This window comes from Amyelois transitella, chromosome 13, assembly GCF_032362555.1.
Source record: "Amyelois transitella isolate CPQ chromosome 13, ilAmyTran1.1, whole genome shotgun sequence".
Lineage (NCBI taxonomy): Eukaryota > Metazoa > Arthropoda > Insecta > Lepidoptera > Pyralidae > Amyelois > Amyelois transitella.
The window spans coordinates 3,076,275-3,096,544 of NC_083516.1; the positions used below are offsets into that span (position 1 = coordinate 3,076,275).

The 20,270-nt window shown below is 36.2% G+C and overlaps 3 protein-coding genes across 3 annotated transcripts; all 3 read right to left on the reverse strand.

Moving 5' to 3' along the window:
- Positions 1–750: 750 nt before the first annotated feature.
- LOC106138267 (tyramine beta-hydroxylase) lies at positions 751–6,314 on the reverse strand. Its single transcript, XM_060947324.1, has 11 exons — positions 6,017–6,314; positions 5,403–5,626; positions 4,999–5,139; positions 3,996–4,259; positions 3,606–3,755; positions 3,135–3,267; positions 2,743–2,909; positions 2,175–2,357; positions 1,664–1,851; positions 1,389–1,545; positions 751–1,038 (listed from the first exon to the last, which is right to left on the reverse strand). The coding sequence occupies exons 1-11, from the start codon at positions 6,093–6,095 to the stop codon at positions 955–957; spliced, it is 1,770 nt and encodes a 589-aa protein (XP_060803307.1). The 5' UTR covers positions 6,096–6,314; the 3' UTR covers positions 751–954.
- A 713-nt stretch (positions 6,315–7,027) lies between these two features.
- LOC106138323 (tRNA (uracil-5-)-methyltransferase homolog A) lies at positions 7,028–15,802 on the reverse strand. The gene is made up of 11 exons (XM_060947523.1): positions 15,573–15,802; positions 15,289–15,439; positions 14,632–14,813; positions 13,936–14,253; positions 12,958–13,095; positions 12,384–12,499; positions 11,772–11,880; positions 9,071–9,193; positions 8,258–8,447; positions 7,669–7,889; positions 7,028–7,230 (listed from the first exon to the last, which is right to left on the reverse strand). The coding sequence occupies exons 1-11, from the start codon at positions 15,732–15,734 to the stop codon at positions 7,144–7,146; spliced, it is 1,797 nt and encodes a 598-aa protein (XP_060803506.1). The 5' UTR covers positions 15,735–15,802; the 3' UTR covers positions 7,028–7,143.
- Positions 15,803–16,159: 357 nt separating this feature from the next.
- Positions 16,160–18,746, reverse strand: LOC106138289 (aryl-hydrocarbon-interacting protein-like 1). The gene is made up of 6 exons (XM_013339402.2): positions 18,354–18,746; positions 18,030–18,215; positions 17,662–17,824; positions 17,268–17,454; positions 16,926–17,068; positions 16,160–16,586 (listed from the first exon to the last, which is right to left on the reverse strand). The coding sequence occupies exons 1-6, from the start codon at positions 18,429–18,431 to the stop codon at positions 16,375–16,377; spliced, it is 969 nt and encodes a 322-aa protein (XP_013194856.2). The 5' UTR covers positions 18,432–18,746; the 3' UTR covers positions 16,160–16,374.
- Positions 18,747–20,270: the final 1,524 nt, after the last annotated feature.

Sequence of the window (20,270 nt, forward strand, 5' to 3'; positions counted from 1 at the left end):
CATTCGGATGACTAAATTTCGGCCTTCATGTACATTGACTTCCCAGCGGGGCTACTTCGGGTCTAGCATTGTACGCGTGATGACGTTTTTGTCTCCCGATAAACTATCGCTGTCTACATGCATACATATAGTCACGACTATATCCCTTGCGGCGTAGACAGAGCCAACAGTCTTAGACTGATTAAAAGAAGTTTCCAGCCCTCTGGATGCAGAATTCCTCACTATGTTTTCCCTCAACACGACTTTCAAAAATAGTCATTCGTACATAGTCAAGGTGGGATTCGAAATTGTGCAAAAAGGCAGAGACCACACCTAAGAAATTTCGGGATACCTACTAAGTTACCTATGTGTTTTTCCAGGTTATAATCTATGGTGTACTAAATTTCATTGAAATCCATCCACTGTAAATAAATAAACATACCTACATCTTTCCATACAAACTTTCGCATTTTTAATATTGTCGGGAAGTAGGACAGAATAGGAAACCAACAACGAGATTGCATTGAAAAAAAAAATATAATTCAATTTTATTTTTTGCTACGTGTGTTATGTACCAGTTACATTGATATTAAGAAAAATTAAGAAAAATAACAAAATTACCCATACAAGAAAAATATTTTAATTTCATAATTAACTACATATGTAATGATTCTTAAATACAAAATTACATAATATTGAGACTGAAGGCAAAAGGTTAAAACTTAATGATAAATAACACGTTATTACTATAGGTAATTTTTCAAGCTTCTTTTAAATTCATACTTATTATTTTTAAGTAAATACTCTAATTATTATATAATTATCTTCATAAACTGCAATCTTTGTATGAATGTATTATTTACTTTACATACAACGACAAATTTTTTGAAAAGAATTTTAAAAATAATGATTAAAAGGTTTTACATATTATTTTATTTTAGGGAGTTATGAAAGCATCCCTTTAGTGTTGTTTTCCTAATGATATTTATTTGTGCATGTTCTTCTTGGTCTTGGTAAAGGTAGGTGTATTTTAGGAATTGGTATTCCTTCCCAATCTCCCTGAAATAGATAGCATCAATTTTAAAATGCATGACAAAGTAGGCAATGTTACTTAAGTTAAGTTTTTGTCTGTCTCACCAAACTTCGCTAAAATCGGTCTAGTAGTTTTTCTGTGAAAATATTATAAACATACATACAAAACACAAATGCTTCCCCTTTTAAACACAGCCTAATGTTTCTTAAACATAAATAAAGTTGGGCATGGGCTGTCATGAGGGCTGTTTGATGTTTACTTTGCGTGTCTGAAATAATATTTATTTTAATTTACATCTTTTTAAAATTATTTTTAAACGATGTATGCTGTATTTCTGGTCAAGCTATAACTATATGAATCAATTATGGTGACTTACTTGAAATCTATTCCCATCTGACTTGTTACATTGCATTGATATCGGCGATTCTACATAAAGTGTGTGCAGAGATTTCGCCCTCAAAGGTGTCCACGGGTGTACAGCCAAATAATTCGCTCTAGGAGGCGAATCAAAAGAAATTGAAATGTTATCCCATCTGAAAAAAATTAGGACCATACTTTATTTTAGTTCCTAAAAGCTAAAGGTTCTATGTAATACAAAAGAAATAAATTTATAGAATAAACGTAAACGAAAGAAAAAAGAATAAACGTCACTTTTTCTCAAACTGGAAGTAGTTTTCCAGCGCCGCATTGGAGACGGCACTCTTGCAGACCTCCAGGTCCGTGGCGGGGTAGTAGTGGATGTAGTTGACGCACATCTCGTCTGTAATGGCGTGTCCGCCGATCGTAGCGTTCTCTCTTCCTTCCGTGTTGTAAACGCAAGTGGTTTCAAGGTAGTCTCCCTGAAAATAACAAAATAAATATATATATAGTATATATGTACCGAAATATATGTAGATACCATTTTCTTAAGCTTTGTCCACATTCATCACTATCTTCACACGAGAAATGTCGTTGTTTTGAATTAAGATCTTGCGATCTACTCACGATAGTTGCGTACCTCTTTCGTTATATATGTTGCTGTCAAAACTCTTAACTAGTTAAAAGTATTATTGACTAGCAAAATCAGCCAAAAGTACTAACATATACATATTTATCACTTTCTTAATTCAAGCTCGTCAGTTAAGAGTACTTTTCACCCAGACGGCTCCCTATGGAAACTTACCGGTAGTACTCTAACAGGATCATGCAAGATCCTGATCTCCTGGAAGTGAGTGGAGTAGTGCATATCCGTGTTGAGTGGAGGCAGCTCGACGCCTCGCCGCGAGTGCCGCGTCCACACCGCGACGCCGGTCAGGTGCGTGTGCAGTTGACTGCCGAACACCACGATACCCTGCTCCGGGATCCCCTGGAAATGAGTCGAGTGGTGAAGCCACTTTTATTAAATTTATTTGACATCAACCAATGTTGTTAAACCATACGTTTTGACAATTATTAAGCGATATGAAGTATCCTAAAATCTTGAATTTGAATTGAATTTGAATTTAACACCTGATAAATTTATCTCCGCCGAAGACTTCCTGTGGGTGTACCCTTCTGGGACCCATTGAGTTATTGGGCGGCATAAAGACTTGAATAATAATTTCAAGACAAATTACGTTTAAAGTCAAAGTTTCAAAATAAAAGCAAAATACATTGAAATCCTATCTAATCACATCAAAATATTGAAATTTCTAGAAAAATACCACGCAAAAAAGTTAGGCCCAATGGCTAGACTAAAACACTTGAATTACCACTCCAGTGCACTGAGGCACACAGTACCCGGACAAAGAGAAGGCTTTCTGTCCGGCCGGGATCGCCATTTTGTCCGTGTACTCCAAACCCAACTCCATGATGGCGGCGTCATATCGGCGCTTGTTGGCCGTCACGTATACTACGATACCGGAACTGTCCACCCAATCTGGAAACCAATCAGTGTAAATCAATCAATAAATTTTCTTCTTGCTCCTGGCGTCCTGGTTACATCTTCACAACTCTGCAGAGGCTTTTGCCACGACATTTTCCCATGTTGGGTTAGCACAATGTGTTACTTTCTTCCAATTTGTTCAATCACTGGCCATCTCTTTCTCATATTTTTTTTTTGACACTATATTCTATATGATTTAATATGACAAAATGTGCGTACCTTTCCTCATTTCAGGGTTATTATAGTGCACCTCCAGCATCATGAACTTGTTCTGCCCGCGCCCGCCGAGGGGAAGCCCCGCCTCTTCGGGGTACGTGAACGGGGGCGCTCCCATAGCCCACGCTGACTTTACCTTTAATTAATTATATTTTTAATTTTATATCTTTATATAGTATCTCTATATTAATGGTATATTTTATTTGTTTACATTTGAAATTTAATAAGCAAATTAATATAAATTCATCTTTCTGATCATTATCCAAACTTTCCTAAAATTGGTCCTTCGAGCCGGATGTCCTCAGCAGACAAAAGAATACAAAAGATTTATTTTCAAAATTGTGTACAAGGTATCATTACATGTAATACAGCTTCCAAAGCGTATATAAGTATAATATTTACCATGGATTTCGGAAAATTCGATTGATGACATGATTATGCCATGAAAAGCAATAAACACATAATGATGATTACCTTTGAACAAGTCTTTGTAATTTCTGGCCTCTCCGATGCAAAACAGTTGCCTTCATACAGAGGGATCTCGGTCTTCGGATCAGTGTCGCAGTAGAACAGTTCCATGTGATGGACCAGACCTTCATTGCCTCTCGTGATCGTAGATTGAAACTGTAAGGTTATAAAAAATAGTTACCATAAAGAATAGATAATATACATTATAGTAAATTGTAACTCAGCAATGTCTGTTCTTAAAAGATATAGGCAAAAAGTCGAAATGGTGTATGTGTGTGATTTTTAGGCTGGCTAGCTTCTAAAATAGTTAGATTCTTATAAAACCAATACTTTATTTAGATGCGAATTGACCCTTATTTTTAATACACTCTTAGTTTATCTGAAAATCTTAATTACCTGAATTATATGATGTGGCGTTTTGGTTATATAGTCAGGTAGCTTAATAACTTTGCACCAGTAAGTGGTGTCATCACTTGGCACCTTTAGATTTTTATTTGTGAACCTCAATTCGTGGCCATCCACCTTCTTGTGACCTGGAGGCGTCAGAAGTCGGACTCTAATGAAACCATGGTTCTTTGGAGGGGTGCAAGTTAAACTTAAACCTCTTGAGGAGAATAGTTTGTCCACGCCACGCGCCCAAACCATGTGGACTGTTCCATCCTGAAAGAGTAATTCAGAACTACGAGTAAAGTGGCTAAAGATATTATGTAAAGTCATGAAAGGGTGCGTTGTTGTAGAGAGCAAGCGCGAGAGCGCCTTTCCCATGATTTGGCGTTAATGTTGGCATAGTCATGGGTGGTGGAGGTATAGTTTCATCCTGAAATTGAATACAATAATATTGTACGATACGTTTTGTTTTTGTACTTACATATATTTGGCGGACTCAAGTTTTAAGATGCCAGTAAAGTCATGAGGACAACCAAACCGTTTTTTGGGCCTTCTTTAGAGAAATCAAATCGCGGGATCGCGAGAGAAACTATATTTAATTGTGTGGATCGTTTTTATTAAGATACCTACATCTCTATAAGGAATAAATAAATATATTGCATGAATATATTGCCTGCTGTTTGGTAACATATTTAAGTATATTTTCAAATACTTCGTATAATAGGTATCTCTCCCGGTCCCCAGTTGCACACTCTTCCACTTTGTATAATTTATATCATACTAGAGGCCGCCCGCGACTTTGTCCGCGTGGAATCATTCTCGCGGGGACTCCGGAATAAAAAGTAGCCTATATGTTATTCTGGGTCTTCAGCTACCTATATACCAAATTTCATAGTAATCGGTTCAGTAGTTTTTGCGTGAAAGAGTAACAAACATCCATACTGGCATCCTGTCATACTCACAAACTTTCGCATTTATAATATTAGTAGGATGATTTAATTTAAATATATACCTCGATCACGTAGTCGTCCGGATCGCACGTATCGAAATCGCGTTCAAAAATAATACTTCTACTCGTGCTGTCCAGATAAAACCCTTCGCAATTCTGTTTCTCATCCCTGGCCAAATTCCCGCTTTTATCTGAATGCATATCCTGTAAATACAAGATTATTCTGTAGGGAAAACGACATAGTCTGTTATTTCTAAACCGACTTCAAAAAAGGTCTTCAATCCATCTTTATTAAACATCACGTAAGATTCAAAGTTTGGTTTGGTTTGAAATGTAAGTTCAGTGACTGTAAGTGGGTACTTTTGTTCTCTACTAACTTCTACGACATCTATATAAAGTGAAGAAATTCTCCTTATTGAAACAAGTCTCAAAAAGATATTTGATGAGCCAATATGTTATTTACCTACCTCAAAATGGTCGTTGCCCTTATAATCAGTCCATAGTAGACAAACATCTGCGTTCTCTAAGCCGCCCCGATCAGAGAATCCTATCGCGAACCAATTGAAGGGTGGCGCTTTTTCTGTCAACGACAACTCAAACTGAATCTTACGTAGAGAATAGTCCACCTTCCATTTCAATAATAGTTCGCCATTCGGGTCTAATACTGATTCACTTTCGGCAAATCGGCGTTCTGTATCTGAGAACACAAACAGAACAAGCATAAGCTGCTTTCTAGTTAGGTGGTGATTTTATTTAATTTTCATAGCTTTTTCCTTAGTAGAGTAATTTTAAAGATCTTTTTGGAGTCTGCCGCATCACAAAATCCATTAATAAATTAATTTGTTTAAAGACCAGCAAGGTAATTGAAGAAAACATTAATAGGTAAGTATTGAATAAAAAATCATCGCAGAGGTGAAGAATCTAGGGAAGACTTGGAGCGAAATAAAACGCGAAGCTCAAGACCGAGCGGGATGGCGACGCACTGTGGATGCCCTCTGCCCCAGCTAGGGGACATAGGACCTTAAGTCAAGTCAAGTCATTGAATAAAAAAGCTGTAACTCATATAAAAAAATTATTTTACCTGATTTGCCTCGTATCAAATAAGAATAATGAGAACATATTAACACTGATATCACTGAAGCGATACACTTAACACGCATTTTTGTTCGGTAACTTTAAAACATTCTGTCTTAAAGAGGACTGTCAAAGAGAGAAGTGTTTAGTTCCGATGATAAGACGATAATGGTTAGGGGCAGGGTTCCCGCAGAATAGATTTGAAATAAATGCCGCGACACCCTCCGCCGAGGAATGCAATATGGGCGAACAGTCGCGTGCAAAAGTGTTCAATATTTTTAAATCTACGTGAATAAAATGCTATTTTATTGTAATTAACTTCCAGGATGGTCTTTAATGAAGAGAGTGTGTCAGATGATTATTGTACCCTTCCGATTGTATGCTTTTAGACAATGAGTTATCAATTTCTCTGAATTTCAAAGTCAAACGTGTTTTTTGATTATTTATTTTATATATCCGAAAAAGGATAAAGACGTGATCTATATATGTAAGTTTCTTTATACACCACAAAAAATTAATATACAAAAGAAATTATAACACTTTTCCATTTATCTGCATTGGACTTGCAGACGTGATATTACGGCCGCCCGCGGTGGCATGCCGATATTAAATTCCTGGCCACCTTCGCACACAACTCGATTAGGGCGCTAACTGGAATCTTCATTAAACCTAGTACAGTCAACTACAGAATAACCAGCCATTCCAGTTTCTATCTATATAGTGAAGAAAATACTAAATTATATTTTTTAATTTATGTATTTAAGCGACATCTTGTATAAAATTCTCGTGTAACAATGTTCGTTCCCGTACTCCTCCGAAACGGCTTGACCGATTCTCATGAAATTTTGTGAGCATATTGATGAGGTCGGTAAATCTACATGCATATTGATTATTTTTTGTTAAATGTATTCAAGTATTTTTCATACTGAGGGGGCGTGGACTTTGCACACTTTAAAGCTTAATATTAAAAATGAAAAAAACGACAATCTTTTGGAAACTGTATTTATTTACAATACAATTATATACTTATCAATAATAGGTATAGCCAACTCTGAACCTTGTACTAACGGCTAAGGCTTCACTTTATACACGAATAGTGTAGATGAAGATACTCAATAATGAGTGAATTAACAATTAGTATACAAAAGAATAAAAATCTTCTTTCAACTCTTTACTTTCTTGGCTATTAATCTCAGACGCAACATTGCTTGACTCCGGTTCCTGAAAAAATATTAAAACATTTTAGGCAACATACGATTTTTATGGGCCCAAATGTAAACCTAAAATAATACTACAACAACAAATGTGAGCTTTAACCGACTACAGATGAGATGTCTTCGCGACCTACGCAGTACCAATCGGTATGTAGAGAAGGTTTTTTTTTATATTGTGGGCACGAATGTAAAGGGTCATAGGGTAACTTTCATCCCAGTAAAAATTATATTCCTTGAGGGATTTGCGAAAATCCTGCGAATAAAGCTAGTATAATAAAATTGTTAATTTTTCTTTTATAATCTGTTTAGACCTGTAAAGAGTAAAAGTTTAATTACTCTTTAAGTTACATTTGTATTAATTTTCTTTTAAAGCATTTAAGTCTTTCTAAAAAAATAAAATAAATAGAATATAATAAAGTGTATATATAATAAACAGAAGACTAACCTCTTCCCTCTTGAACAGCACGGCCAACTCGACGTGCCTGGTATGCGGGAACATGTCCACGAGCACGCCCCTGACGGGCACGAACGGCGCGCCGCGCAGCGTCTTGGAGCGCTGGCGAGACAGGTCCACGAAGTTCTTCATGGCGGTGTCCGGGTTGCACGATATGTACACGAGACGCTTCACGTTCCTCGTGTTGCGGAGTTGGGTAACGGCGCGCATGTCTGGTGAAACGTACCAACGTATTTTTTAAGGGACCGATACAGATGGCATGGTAACCGGTATAACGTAATACCTTGCCACGCCAGTTTTTGGATCAGTGCCTGTTTAGTATAATTTAAAATGAATATTGGTAACAACCTTTTTACATCGTTGACAAAGGTTGCAACTGGCCACATACAAAAAAATAAAAATATTTTTTTTTGAGTTCACTTGGAATTCTATAGTAATTTAAAAAGGACATATTTGATGTTTTGTATCATATTAATTTAATTAATAAGGTAGTTAGAATATAGAAGAGAAGAGTACAATAGTAAAGTATTACAAAGCAAATTGAATTTAAGTAAAATTAATAAAATAAAAAACAACTTACGGAGTCCAGCTCTCGGCGGGTCGACAATAGCCACCACATCCTTGGAGGTCCTCTCCAGTACGGTAGACAGTATCTGCTCGGCCTTCCCGGCGAAGAACTCACAGTTCTTGATGCCGTTCAGCTCGGCATTCGCTTTGGCGTCCTTAATTGCTTCCGCCACGCTGTCAAGCCCGAAAACTTTGTTGCAATACTGAAATAACACACTAATAATCACGTCTCTATCAAATACAGGAGGCAAAGCCAACAGTCTCGAAGAGATCAATGATCGAGTTTAGCTGTATGGCTTAATGATGGAATTGAGATTCAAATAGCGACAGGTTGCTGGTTTATTGTAAAAGTCAATCGAGAGAAAGGCTGATAAACTTGGAAGGCGATCCTGAAGTTATTTTGCTATTAAAAAGGCGTATGTATTGAGTTGTGTTAGATTATTTATCTTTTATCTATACAAGGAAACGAAAAAAGATTTACCTAGCTCTACTTACTACTTACTCTAGCTCAGAACATCACACTGAACAACTTTTCCTATACGGCTTACACCAATTCGCGAAAAAAAATTCAATAAGAAATTAATTACCTATCGCGGCAAAAAGTCGAATAGCTGATATTTTTAACGAAGCACAGTCCCGGTTCCGCGGCAGATATCCACAGCAGTTTCATCACTCTTCACCTCATTGGATCGGTGATGATAATGATACAAACCTAAGCGAAGCACAATCTTAGTTTCGCAGCAGATGTCCACAGCACTTTCAACATCCGTTGGGATGAGGTGAAGAGTGTCACGTCATTCCATCGGATGGTGATGATGATACAAACCTTAGCGAAGCACAGCCCTATAGTTCCGGTTCCGCAGCAGATATCCACAACAGTTTCATCACTCTTCACTTCACTCAGATCAATTGCCTGTTGGTATAGGATGTTCGCAGCTTTGGTGTTCACCTACAATGTCAAATTTATAAATTGCCAAAAGAAATTTTACAGACTAGTCAGGTAGATTTATTATTTAAAATTTAAATTGTATTATTGCCATACTATATTATAAATAGCAGAATCACTACTATCCTCCTTAAAACTTAGCTTGATCCTTGTAAAAGAGGTCAAATGCATAAATTTAATGTTCTATCTTTTTCATATCGACATCATTTATCATATAAATCTATCCATCCCCCTTTCATAGAAACCAAGCCTTTTTTTGTAGGGAATTTGCTTTAAAAGTAAGTATAGAAGAAGTAAGTGGTGATTAGTGTCCGACCGAAGCTTCGGCTTCGGCTTCGGCTTCGGCCACCTTCGGCCAAAAAATCCACCTTCGGCGAAACATTCGGCTTCGGCCCAAAACCCGAGCGAAGCCGAAGGTTTCGCCGAAGGTCCGAGCGACCGTCGAGATTGAACGAACTGAACAGGACGTCCTTAATTTGATCAAGATACGTTCGTCTAGGTCTTCCCACTCCGACCTTTCCCTCCACACTCTCCTTGTATATCTGCTTAGTTAACCTGTTTTCATTCATCCTCTCCACATGACCGAACCATCTCAACATACCCTTTTCTATTCCTGTAACTACATCTTCTTTCACATCACAACATTCCCTAATCACGCTGTTCCTTATCCGGTCACTCAATTTCACACCCAACATACTCCTTAACGCTCTCATTTCCACTGCATTTATTCTGCTTTCGTGCTTCTTTTGCCATACCCAACTTTCACTCCCATACATTAATGTCGGGACCAACACGCCCCTATGCACAGCCAGCCGAGCCTTTTTGGATAGTTTCTGACTGCTCATAAAGGCATGCAAAGCTCCATTCACCATGTTCCCCGCGTTCACTCTCCTTTCAATATCACTATCACACTTGCCATCTGATGTAAACTTTGATCCTAGATATACAAACTCTTTCACTTGCTCAACTTTTTCTCCTCCAATCAAAATATTACATGCTGTCATTTCTTTCTCCATTTCAAAAACCAGTGTTTTAGTTTTACTTACGTTCACTTTCATTCCTTTCTCATTTAAAGCTTCATGCATACAGTTTACCATCTCCTGTAACTCCTCCGCTGATGACGCCAGTATAACCTGATCGTCGGCATAGAGCAGACATTTGACGAGTAACTCATTCATCCTTAATCCACTTTCAGACTCTTTCAAATCTGTCAAACAACTATCCATAAATAGGTTGAACAGCCACGGTGACGCAACACATCCTTGCCTAACGCCTTTCTCAATCTCAAACCACTCAGTGTGCGCTCCGTTTATCCTGACACAAGCACACGAATCCTCATATAAGGATTTCAGTGCTCGTATCAAGAGACTGCTCACCCCATGCATAGAAAGTGCTGACCACAATTCATTCCTCTCAACTCTGTAATAGGCCTATTCCAAATCCACGAATGTGCAATAGACTTTTTGACTCTTGGCCAAAAACTTTTCGGCTATGCACCGCAAAGAAAAGACCTGATCAGTACATCCCATTCCCTTTCGAAATCCCGCTTGAGCATCCCATATTTTGCCATCAGTTTCATTCCTGACTCTTTTAATCAATACCTTAGCATACAATTTGCCGACGACGCTAAGCAGGCTTATACCACGATAATTTTTGCAGTCCAGTTGTGACCCTTTTCCTTTGTAAAGTGGCACGATAACAGCCTTACACCAATCTTTTGGTACTCGGCCGCTTCTCCCAACACAAATTGAAAAGGCAGTACAACTGTCTAGCTACGACGCCTTTTCCTGCTTTTAGCATCTCGACCTCTATCATACCCAGCAGCCTTACCCGCTTTCATACTCTTAAGTGCTTCCACAATTTCGAACATTTCAATTTCGCCTTCCATCTCATTCTCTTTTTCTTCGCTATAGCAGAACTCTTTCTTATTTCTTTTCTTTTTTTCAAATAAACTCTCAAAATAGTCCTTCCATATCTTTAGCACACATTCTTTTTCTTTCACAACGCCACCATCCTGGCATCTGATCCTAGTCAGCTCTCTGGTTATAGTTTTTGCTCGGGCTGACCTTACGGATTTCCAGAATACTTTCAGATTTGACTGAAAGTCTTCTGATAACCTTTTATCAAATTCCTCTTTATACTCTTCTTTCTTTCTAATCACAGCTTTCTTTACCAAATCTTTCATTTTTTTTATATTCCTTACGTGCTTCATTCACATCTTCATCTATAACCTCTTGCATTCTTAAGTTAGCTTTTGCTGCTAACAAATCCAGCCATGCTTTCTTCTTTAATCGCACAAGTTCTTGCACATCTTTATATGATATATCATCAACTTCTGTATGAGACAGTCAATATATAAACCTTCAATATTGAGGTTTTGAAATAACTTTAATATTAATTGTAGCTTGTAGACAATATTGTACAAAATTAATTACTGAGTGCTGAGAGAATATAAACCTTCGGCTTCGGCTTCGGCTTCGGCCGAAGGTTGTGGCGATAGCCGATTAATCGGCTTCGGCTTCGGCTTCGGCCAAAAATAGACCTTCGGTCGGACACTAGTGGTGATGGAAACTGATTTTACCTGGAAAAATGCCTCTGGAGACACTCTGAATTGGAGCCCCAATATGGAATCCACGATGTGTGTGGGACCCATCAAGTGTATTGGTTTTGAAGGCTCTTCTCCGGGCAGCCTGAAAAATTGGATGAAAAATATTTTTTGTAAGAAACATTGAGAATACCTACTACAATTTTTGCTTTAGAGCCCAGCCCCTATAGTATGTCACGCGCGACGCCTGCCGGAATAACGCGACAAAATTGTCTATATCCCATGCGGGGTAGACAGAGCCAACAGTCTTGAAAATACTGATAGGCCACGTTCAGCTGTTTGGCTTAATGATAGAATTGAGATTCAAATAGTGACGGGTTGCTAGCCCATCGCCTAAAAGAAGAATCCCAAGTTCATAAGCCTATCCCTTAGTCGCCTTTTACGACATCCATGGGAACGAGATGGAGTGGTCCTATTTTTTTTTTTTTTTATTAGTGCCGGGAACCACACGGCACTTTTTATAGATAAAGAAAATATAATAACAATATAAATAATCAGTTTTTGAAAATCCTGGGCTTTTAAAGCCCGAGTACAATACGGGATACATCATGAAAAAATGGAGATAAGAAATAAACTGTTTTGTCTGACCTTTTTTTGACATGCTCGTAATATAACGATTTGATGCCACAAGCTACCGCGTCCTCCTTGCTAAAGTATTCTATCAAATCCTTTTTAACTTCACCCAGTTGTTCTTCTGTTAAACTCTGAAACACAGGTTTAAGAACATGCAAGAGTTTGAAAAAATATTATAGTGGCGCCCAAGTCACATTATTTAGTTTTGTTTTAAGTCAAATAATATCTTTGTCTGAAATTTCTGATAGGAAATTCCAATTAGAGAAACAAAAAATTGTGTCCAATATATTTTTCAGTATGTCCAAAGAAAAATATATTTTTTCAGCATGTCCTATATTGAATATGGGATCTTCATGACTCAAGAGGCTAGCTCATTTCGTCTACGCCACAGAGTTCGACATATAATAGAAAGCAAGAAATAAAAACAAAATGATATTTCAAATGAGTTAAAATTAACCGATAGATACACAAATAAAATCACGCCTCTTTCCCGGAGGGGTAGGCAACATGTTTCCACTTGCCTCAATTCATGCGAACTACAAATTTAAACACATTCATAACTTTACACATAAAATAAATAAAAAATTACCTGCGGATGAAATTGAATGATCATCATGATGTCGTCTGAAGTTGAGGAATGCCTAAGCATCAGCCCTCTCCAATGGCCGGTGTAATCGACGGCTGAGTACGGTGGTAACTTTGATTGCCTTATGTAGTTTTGGAACAACTAGAAATTAATATTCAAATTAAAAATATTACAATCCCGTCTATATAAAAAGTTATATCCCCACTGATATTATAAATGCGAAAGTTACTCTGTCTGTCTAGTGTTTCGCTTTCACGCCTTTAGGTGTTATCGATTTTGATGAAATTTGCTACAGGGATAGAGTTGACACTGTGGAAGAGCCAAGGCTACTTTTCGTTTCGAAAAAAGAAACCACGCGAACGTAGTCGCAGGCATATCTAGTACTCTTTAATGGCATCTATGGTTTTGTCTACTTTTTCTAGCAATAAATAGTTTTGAGTTGCGGGGGTTTAAACTCAAACCTGCCCTGCAAAATTTGCAATCAGCTATTATTGCGCAATGAAAGCGCTACCGATCGCTGATTGTTTGTCATCGTATTAAGAATGCTTATCGTTTGCTTGCTGCTCACTATTGATTTGCAATACAATAGCTTCAAAGACACTAAAGCCAATAGCAAATTAGTAACAAACGGAAACTATTTTTGAAAAGTAAATCTCAAACAATTATTAGTTTTTGTTTGAACATACGTTTGAAATCCATATTTTAGTAGTCGTTTGTTCGGTAGAGGCAGCTCTGTCGTTGGCTTTGCTACTGCCTTGCTTTTGGTGAAACATAACACGTTTGCCATTCGGGCGTAGATTTTGCTAAATTTCAGGCTGTCATTGTGCTTCTGCAAGATAGCTAATAACCCTGCCTTCCCTTCCTTTTTGGCTGCATTAATCTCTAATACCGCATCGTGCACACAGTTTCATGGTTCCATCTTAACCTACTTTTTGCCAGCAATTCATACCTACGATAATTGTAACAACTATCAAAACTTACCATAACTGCCTTCTTCATTGGTTCCGATACGTGACACATAGTTCTAATGGGTACCACACAAATGTTCCCCTTATTATATTTACCAAGCCGGAAACCAACAGTCAGTTCCTTGAACTCGTCATAACCAATATTAAACTCGCACTTGTTTCTGTAACCCTCTGTGACTGGGGAACTTTTTATACCCATCAGTTCGAAAGTTAACCCATTAAACAGTTTACGCTTCGCTTCAATCTCACTTCTTCTAGCAGGATTTTTAAGCCATATTTCATTTTCATATTTCTTAAGCAGGTCTATTATAACTTTCTGTTTTGTTAACAACTGAAAAAAGATACTGGTAAAGCAAGGTTGAAGATACTAGAATATACATATAATATTGCACAGCTGATTAGTTGATATTGACATTAGCAGTTTTTTGAAACCAATTCAATTTTGAAATTAACCCACAATAAATACCAATTTTGAAATTTAGTAAACTTATGCAACAACATAATACTATTTTCACAGTTTCAAAACAGTAGCAACTATAGAGTAGTAAAAAAAAACACACACAAGCAACCAATTTGTTTATGCTCTGTAGCAATCAATGGAACACATGACTTATTCATCCAATCAGAGTGCACATATTTGTTGATTATTGCTTACTTATTATTTTACTATAGGCATTATTTGTATAATTTGCATAGCTTCAATTGTTACCTGTTCATCATAAGGGATTCTCCAACAGGGTGTGGTGACATCCCTCAATCTCTCCTCTTGGTCCTTATTCTCCATGTCCTTCTTCTTCTTGTCTATAACATCTTGATTGATTTCATCTTGCTTTCTTTTTCTTACCAGCGGATCAGGTGCTGGATTTGCTTTTTCTGCTGTTAACCTTTTTCCTTTTTTATATAAAAATAAATACCATGTAGTACATCAACAAAGTAGATAAGTACAGTCCCTTGCAGAGGATCATGACTCCCAGTTCATACAAACAAAAATCATAGCGGTTCATCAAGTTTCTCTGGAGGTAGACTGTACTTTTATGGAAACTGTATAAAAATTTAAGTAAGTTGAACCATAATTCTACTCTATGGATGCTTATGCAGAGAATTTTTTTATATGAAAAATTTTAGGGGCATCTTACATACACTGTACAGGCACTGTACAATGAATTTTGCTTAACTTCAAAGCTCAGGGCCAGCTATTACGGCAGAACATGATAAGAAAAAATTTGATATATACAGTTGTCTATAGTTTGCTGCCTGCCTTACTTGTGTTTGAAAGTATTCTGACCAACCTTGGCGATTTTAGATGCATTTATTTTTCATTGATAAATCTTTGTGTTTTGTTCAACAGAATCAAAATATTAGGTACCTTTCCAGAAATAGCCATTCAGTGCCACTATGGCTTTGCTCCTCTCTTCCTCATTTTGGAAACAGGCAAATGACCACTTGCTGGACTGCTTTAGCCTTTTTATTTTACTAACGTTGAGGCCAAGGGTCTCATTCATCAGTTTTTTCAGTTCCTGAATCATAAATACCATGTTTTTTTTTCATTATGTAAAAATAAATATATTTTTTGTTCATAGTCATTCATACAGAACTACCAGAAGAAATAGATTGAATGTTTTGCAATTTACAAAAAGTAGAAATACTTACGACTATTCCATAAAATTTGGGTAATCCTTGTATCTTTATTTTAAAATTTTCTGAAGAGAAGCCTCCTTTTTCCAAATAAGCATACTCTTCCTTCACTTCATCTTTAGAGTTATTACTATCTGCTTCAATAAATTTTTCTACATTTTCAATTAATTCAGTCATTATAAAATAATTTTGTAAATATTTACAGAAAACAGCGCCGGAATAAAAGTGAGGTTATACGATTTTTTTAATGTGATGAAAGGCAACAGGGTCTTAAACATACAGCCATGTGGAATGTGGTTTGTGTTTGTCTAAAGCCACTGAACCCCTTGAATTTTCGCACATAGTGTGGGGTACTTTTCGTGCGAGTGGCGCCGTGGGCAGAAGTTACTATTGTAGTATAAAACGTATTTGTATATATCCCTTAAGCAAGCTCTTTTTCTTATATAAATGAGGATAGTCACTGACTGACTGAAGAGACATTTGGCCTTTTTATTTTTATTATAATTAGGCCTAAGTGCAGGTCGCAAATTTACGAGTTTGAACTTGGTTGAGCTTTTTATATTTGTCTGGGGTTGAGCTTGATGAAAAAAGAAAATTAAAAATAAACTTTAGTAGGTACATTAGATATTTAATTAAATTACTATATTAAATTAATACACTACTATATTATACTAATACAAGTATGTTATTATCACATTTAGATACGTAGGTACACTTTGTTAGAAGACCATTTAGTTTGGCAACACCCAAGTAAGTATAGACTGAGGTAACCAATTATAGAAAAAAAATCTTATAAATTCACAAATGTTATGAAAGTTTAATCTCCTTTCAAAAATAGTTTTATTAAAGCATCTCTATCTTTATCTGCTTTTTCGGCCTTTAATTTTTTTATGTTTTCCAATTCTTTATTTGCAGTTGCTGCCATACAGGGATTCAATGTTTTCAATCTTTTGAAATCTTGCTCTGCTTGATCAGGGTTCCAGGCACCTATGTGAGCCTTGGCTCGCCTGAATAAAGCTTTTTCATTATCTGCAAATAAATTTTATTAATTTAGGTATATTTTTCTTCAATATAATGAATAAATAAACTAAATAGTCTAAAATAAATTAAAGATGACAGCTTCATTAATAATTTCCAATTAAAAGTAGTTTCTTGTATATCATTTTATTTATGTTGTTATGATATCAGCCCCTGTAGAAAGGCTAGCGTGAGCCATTTTCCCTTATTTATTTAGACGAAAAACAGGACAGTGATAGTTTTGCGGGATAAAAACGGCGTCGAGGGTGCCATGCTACAAGGGCAGGAGGTTGCTATAAATGTAAAAATTTCATGTACTTCATACATTTAGGACAAGAATAATATTTATACCTGGATCATATGTCAGCACATTTGTACAATGCTCTATAACTGGATAAAATTCACCTTTGATCAGTTTGCATTGTGCATAGTTCAACAAGATGGGAAGCTTTATTTTATTTAAATTTATCCACTCATCATCAGTTTTTCTTTCCCTAAAAACAAACAAATTCTATCTCAAAAATATCATAAACTATGTAACCTACCGCTTAAGTTATGAGTACCTAAGTATATAAAATGTATTGATATTTTACCTTTTCTTTTGTTATGGTATAATCCATAAGCTAATCATATAAACTTTATTTGATTTAACCTTGTAGTTATTATTAAATAAATTACAAAGCAAAAGCTCACCTAATCATGAGTTGTTCACAAATAGAAATTGCTTGACTATAAGCTTCTTCTGCCTCGTCATACTTCTTTTCTCCGTACAACTTGTTTCCTTTCTCCTTGAGAGTTGGGACGAGATCTAATCTCTCCTGCACATTTAACTGCCATACTTCTTTCTCATATTCATCAGATCTCTCTACTTTTAATAGTTCTGTAAGATTTCAAATAGCATTGAAATTATACTAGGAAAAAAGATTAGATCTGTTTTTGCTTGCAACAAATAAACTCTAATTTGCCACAAAATTAAAGGCTTGACCCCCAGGAACATTATAAGGATATTATCACATGAGCAAATCATGGAGCGAAAGTTACATAATATTTTCAAAATCATAGTTATAGTGTACAGTGTTATTTTTACCTATAATAAATTCAAGATCACAAGGGCTGCTGATCAACTCATCCAAGTCTGGGTACCCAATACCTTCTGTGTGTAGGGTCATAGTGCATGAGTGCTTTATTGTGTGAGCCTCCTTGCCGAGGTCTCGGAGAGTTTTGGACACAAATGGATAACTGTACACCAACTAAAAATAAATAATTATCATTTTAATGATATATGAGTTCTTGATTTGAGTTTTTATTTTAGAATAGAGAAGAAAGAAGACGCAGTTTCATGTAGACCACTTCCAAACAATTCCAGTGAGGTGTTATGCCCAAAAAATGAAACCAATAACAAATTCTGACACCCCAAATTAATAAAATTTACTGACTTCATTCCAATTAACGTACCTCTTTCTTAACCTGAAAACTAGCTACTTCTCCAACTGCCATCATTTTCACAATAGTTTCCCAAACTTCCAATTTGAATTTGTGCCCAATTACTAAAACCATGGGTTCCTTTTTTCCTATTTTCTTACTGTCGTCAACTAAAACTCTTTCAGGTCCTAATTTCCATGTTTGAAAGTGAAAATGGGCCTGCAAAAGATACTTTTCTGTAAAATTATTCTTTCAAACAAACTATTGAACAAGCATCAATTTAGTAAATAGGTCCAACAAGTCACTGCACTCTCGCTTCGATTCACATATAAACAGAGGCAATGAAGAACGAATTACCTTGCTACCCTCAGAAATTGGTATGTATTTTTGTCCAGCATGTAAAACATTTTTTACTATTGGAGCTGCAGAACTCATTTTATTTATTTATTCATCAAGTACCCAATGTAAATAAAATGTTAAATATTTTTTTTTACCGATACACTATCTCTTTTCTTTGGTTGATAAGATAATGCCAATGTCAGACTTTTTTTATCAAAATTGTGGAACGCGTCTTGTGCGGCACAAGTTGTGCCTGTGAACGCGACCAACCCACATTGATGTGAATGCAAGTACGCTGGACCAAAAATTATTTAATAATATAAAATATAATTTTTGGTCCAATGTTTGTTGTCAATCAGTCATCAATGCCGATCACGGAATTACAAATATGAAAAGCCAATATTGGTAATTTTTTATATTATTGTAATGTAAACACTACTACACTCTATTACTTTCAACTTGGTACTGATGTGATATTATTGACTTGACAGTGTAATAATAGCCACTTCAATACTTGCGATATCGCGATATTATTAGGATCGTGGTAATATTGACCAATCTGAAGACCAATCATTGAATGGAAATGATGGGCGATATTACGACGATATTATGAAATTTTGTGAGCATATTGAGTGGGTCTGAGAATCGCCCAACATCTATTTTTCATACCCTTTAGTAATATGGGTTGTCCACTCTTAACAATATTTTTTAAACTAGAAATTACTTAAAAGTTATTTAAATGACAAAAAAACGTTCGTCGGGACAGCTAGTTTATTATAAATAGAATACTTAATTAAAATGAACTCAAATTAAAACTAAAGCTAAAATTAATAAGAAAAGTGAAAGAAATTAAGATGATTAGAAACTAAAATTTAATTTACAAATTGTACGGTTCCTGCATAGCATCAACTTGCGGGTGCGTGGCCAGAAAGCCGGCAGCATTGCCATTTTGAGTGGCATGATCCTCTGAGCCAGATAATTTATAGCCTTCGGCAATTATTGGAAAAGCTCATGAGCAGATGGGCCCCACGGCTCCAGAGTTTCTACCCCAAAAGGTTCAAATATATAGGTTTTACCGATTCCTACATATTTGCGCCTTTTAAGGATTTCTGCCTCATTTGCAGCAGCACCGGCCTTAGATTTGGTAACCTGAAGATGAGACGGCGTAAGTGTGTCGCCCAAATTTCCAGAGCATCAAAGTCATGCCTCAACTCAGTCAGATTTTCAACGCTGTACACGGAGGATAGAAATGCCGGGAGAGCTACACTGGAAATTTTACGGATACCCAAATCTCTGATTGGCAAGGAGGCCTGTTCCAAATTACGATTACAAAAAAAAATAGTTCTAGAATAGTTTGAGAAAAGTATTGAAAGATACCAAGCCAAATGAAAAGATTATTATGCTACCTATGGTAGGTGATTTTAATGGATGGGTGTAAAGCATGATTGGTATGAAAAGGTGCTTAGTGCGTTTGGTTTGTGACGAAAAGGTAGGTAAATGATCTATCTTCTATGCCTACACTCGCTTAGGAATCACGAAATCTCGAAATCTACTGAGCCAATAAAGATGAAATTTGGCAGGAAGGAAGATTTTAATTAGGAGGGATCCATTCCTAAGGGGGTGAGATAGGGGTTGCAAGTTTGTATGAAACTTCGTCATTTTTAGTGTGGGATAATTACTTGAAATTTTAGATTTCAATTTACGTTTACATAAAAATAATAACCCATTAATTGGATTTTGAAAATCCTAAGGGGGTGAAATAGGGGTTGCAAGTTTATATGAAACTTCTGCATTTTTATTATTGGACATATGAAATTTTAGATTTTTTACGATTAGATTAAAATAATAATTCATTAATTGGATTTTGAAAATTGTATTCCTAAGGGGGTGAAATAGGGGTTGCAAGTTTGTATGAAACTTCGTCATTTTTAGTAT

Coding starts and splice junctions, on each gene's coding strand:
- LOC106138267 (XM_060947324.1), bottom strand. CDS start 6,095: ATGCGTGTTAAGTGTATCGCTTCAGTGATATCAGTGTTAATATGTTCT. Junction 1,852..2,174: donor ATCCTGTTAGAGTACTACCG/GTAAGTTTCCAT, acceptor TGTTATTTTCAG/GGAGACTACCTTGAAACCAC. Junction 1,039..1,388: donor CAGATGGGAATAGATTTCAA/GTAAGTCACCAT, acceptor TATCTATTTCAG/GGAGATTGGGAAGGAATACC.
- LOC106138323 (XM_060947523.1), bottom strand. CDS start 15,734: ATGACTGAATTAATTGAAAATGTAGAAAAATTTATTGAAGCAGATAGT. Junction 14,814..15,288: donor GAATGGCTATTTCTGGAAAG/GTACCTAATATT, acceptor TATATAAAAAAG/GAAAAAGGTTAACAGCAGAA. Junction 9,194..11,771: donor CTCCAGAGGCATTTTTCCAG/GTAAAATCAGTT, acceptor TTGACATTGTAG/GTGAACACCAAAGCTGCGAA.
- LOC106138289 (XM_013339402.2), bottom strand. CDS start 18,431: ATGAGTTCTGCAGCTCCAATAGTAAAAAATGTTTTACATGCTGGACAA. Junction 17,455..17,661: donor TGATCTTGAATTTATTATAG/GTAAAAATAACA, acceptor GAAATCTTACAG/AACTATTAAAAGTAGAGAGA. Junction 16,587..16,925: donor TGTGCTGACATATGATCCAG/GTATAAATATTA, acceptor ATTTATTTGCAG/ATAATGAAAAAGCTTTATTC.